This window comes from Parus major, unplaced genomic scaffold (assembly GCF_001522545.3).
Source record: "Parus major isolate Abel unplaced genomic scaffold, Parus_major1.1 Scaffold372, whole genome shotgun sequence".
In the NCBI taxonomy this organism is placed as follows: domain Eukaryota; kingdom Metazoa; phylum Chordata; class Aves; order Passeriformes; family Paridae; genus Parus; species Parus major.
Window position 1 is genome coordinate 102,447 of NW_015379296.1, and position 1,542 is coordinate 103,988.

Consider the following 1,542-nt stretch of genomic DNA (forward strand, 5'->3'; position numbering starts at 1 on the left):
GTCTTTGGCTATGAGAAGCATCACGACCTGAAGCTCCTGGATTCCGGAGGTACCGGGAGCGACGTTTTCGGGGAATATTGGGGGGTCCCCCGAGTTCCCCCCCTCTGACCCCTCCTCATTACAGCCGGGGGGCCGGATGAGCTCGCTGGAAAATTCTCTGTGGGCAGCGTCATGTACGGGCTGTGCCGGGTCCCCGATCCCGGTTCCGGCACCCCCAGGATCGTCCTTATCAGCTGGGTGAGTGCGGGGGGGCTGCTCGAGGGGACCCCCGGATGGGACCCCCCCGAGCTGAGCCATGGGTGCGGTGCCAGGTGGGGGAAAATGTGCCGGAATCGCAGCGGGCGGCGTGTGCCGGGCACCTGCCGGCCATCCGGAGCTTCTTCAGGGTGAGTGGGGGGCACGGAGCCCTCGGTGGGTGCTGGGGGGGGTATGTCGGGGTCTTTGCCCCCCCAATATTCCCCATTCCTGCCTCCCCTGTCCCCCCCCATCCCGCCACCCCGACCTTTGCCTGTGCCCGGGCGCATTCCTGGCGCTGCTGACTCAGCCGCCGCTTTCCCAGTGCTCCCAGTCTTGGCCGCCGCGCCGGAGCTGTGGTTGGGATCCCTTCCCCACCCCCAACCCCGTCCTGACGGGGGGGTCCTGCCCTCCCCATCCCCCGGAACAGCTTCCGCTCATCTGTCTGCGCCCGGGATCTGGATCCGGCCCCACATCTGGATCCTGCCCCACATCTGGATCCAGTCCCACATCTGACACGTCCAAGGGAATCGAGCCGAGGTTCCCCGGGGAGTGAGGATCCGTGCGGGGGTTGGGGGGTGTGGGAAGGGTGACACGGTCCCAATCCCGGTGGCAGGAGGCCACGGCCGTGATCAGCGCCCGCCGCTCCGAGGAGGTGACGCTGGAGGGGCTGCGCCGAGTGCTGGCACAGCTGGAGCCCCCCGCCCCTCGCCCACCCAGGAGGACCCCCCAGGACACCCCGGAGCTGGTGGTGAGTGGGGGTCTCGCTGGGGCCATGTCCCTGCCGGAATGGGGAGAGCACTTGGGGGGCGATGGGTGTTTGCTCGCCCTTCCCGGGGGTCTCCAGGGGTTTTGGGGATCCCGCCCTGACCCCCCTGTGCTCCCCAAGGGAACCAACTACCGCAAGACCAACCCAGCGCTGGAGCTGCAGCGCACCCAGCGCGATTCCTTCTGGGAACAGGCTGAGGTGAGGGGTCGGGGGGCTGGGGAAGGGCTGGGGGGTCCCCCGGGATCCCGGGGATGGGGTCACGGCTGCTGCCTTGGGCTGAGGTTGCCAGGGGCTGCGCCCAGGGGTCCCAGTGCCGAGCTTGGTGGGGGTCGCAGTCCCGGTCTGGGGTGCTGTGGGGTCCCGGCCCCAGAGCTGAGGTCCCTGGGGGTCCCGGTGCTGTCGCGGCAGGGGTCCCACTGCCGATACCAGTGGGGGTCACAGTCCCGGTGCCGATACCGAGGGGGTGCTGGTGTGGACCTCGGTGGGGTCCCGGTGCCGGTACCGAGGCTGGGACAGTCCCAGTGTGAAGTGTGGCGGGG

At 69.4% G+C, this 1,542-nt stretch overlaps 1 protein-coding gene across 1 annotated transcript; it reads left to right on the forward strand.

Moving 5' to 3' along the window:
* Positions 1-6: 6 nt before the first annotated feature.
* Positions 7-1,536, forward strand: LOC107198921 (drebrin-like; the record flags this gene model as incomplete). Its single annotated transcript, XM_015616191.1, has 5 exons — positions 7-49; positions 125-237; positions 312-386; positions 851-985; positions 1,124-1,536. Coding segments are annotated over exons 2-5 (689 nt in total), but the record flags the coding sequence as incomplete, so codon positions are not given.
* Between the last annotated feature and the right edge of the window lie 6 nt (positions 1,537-1,542).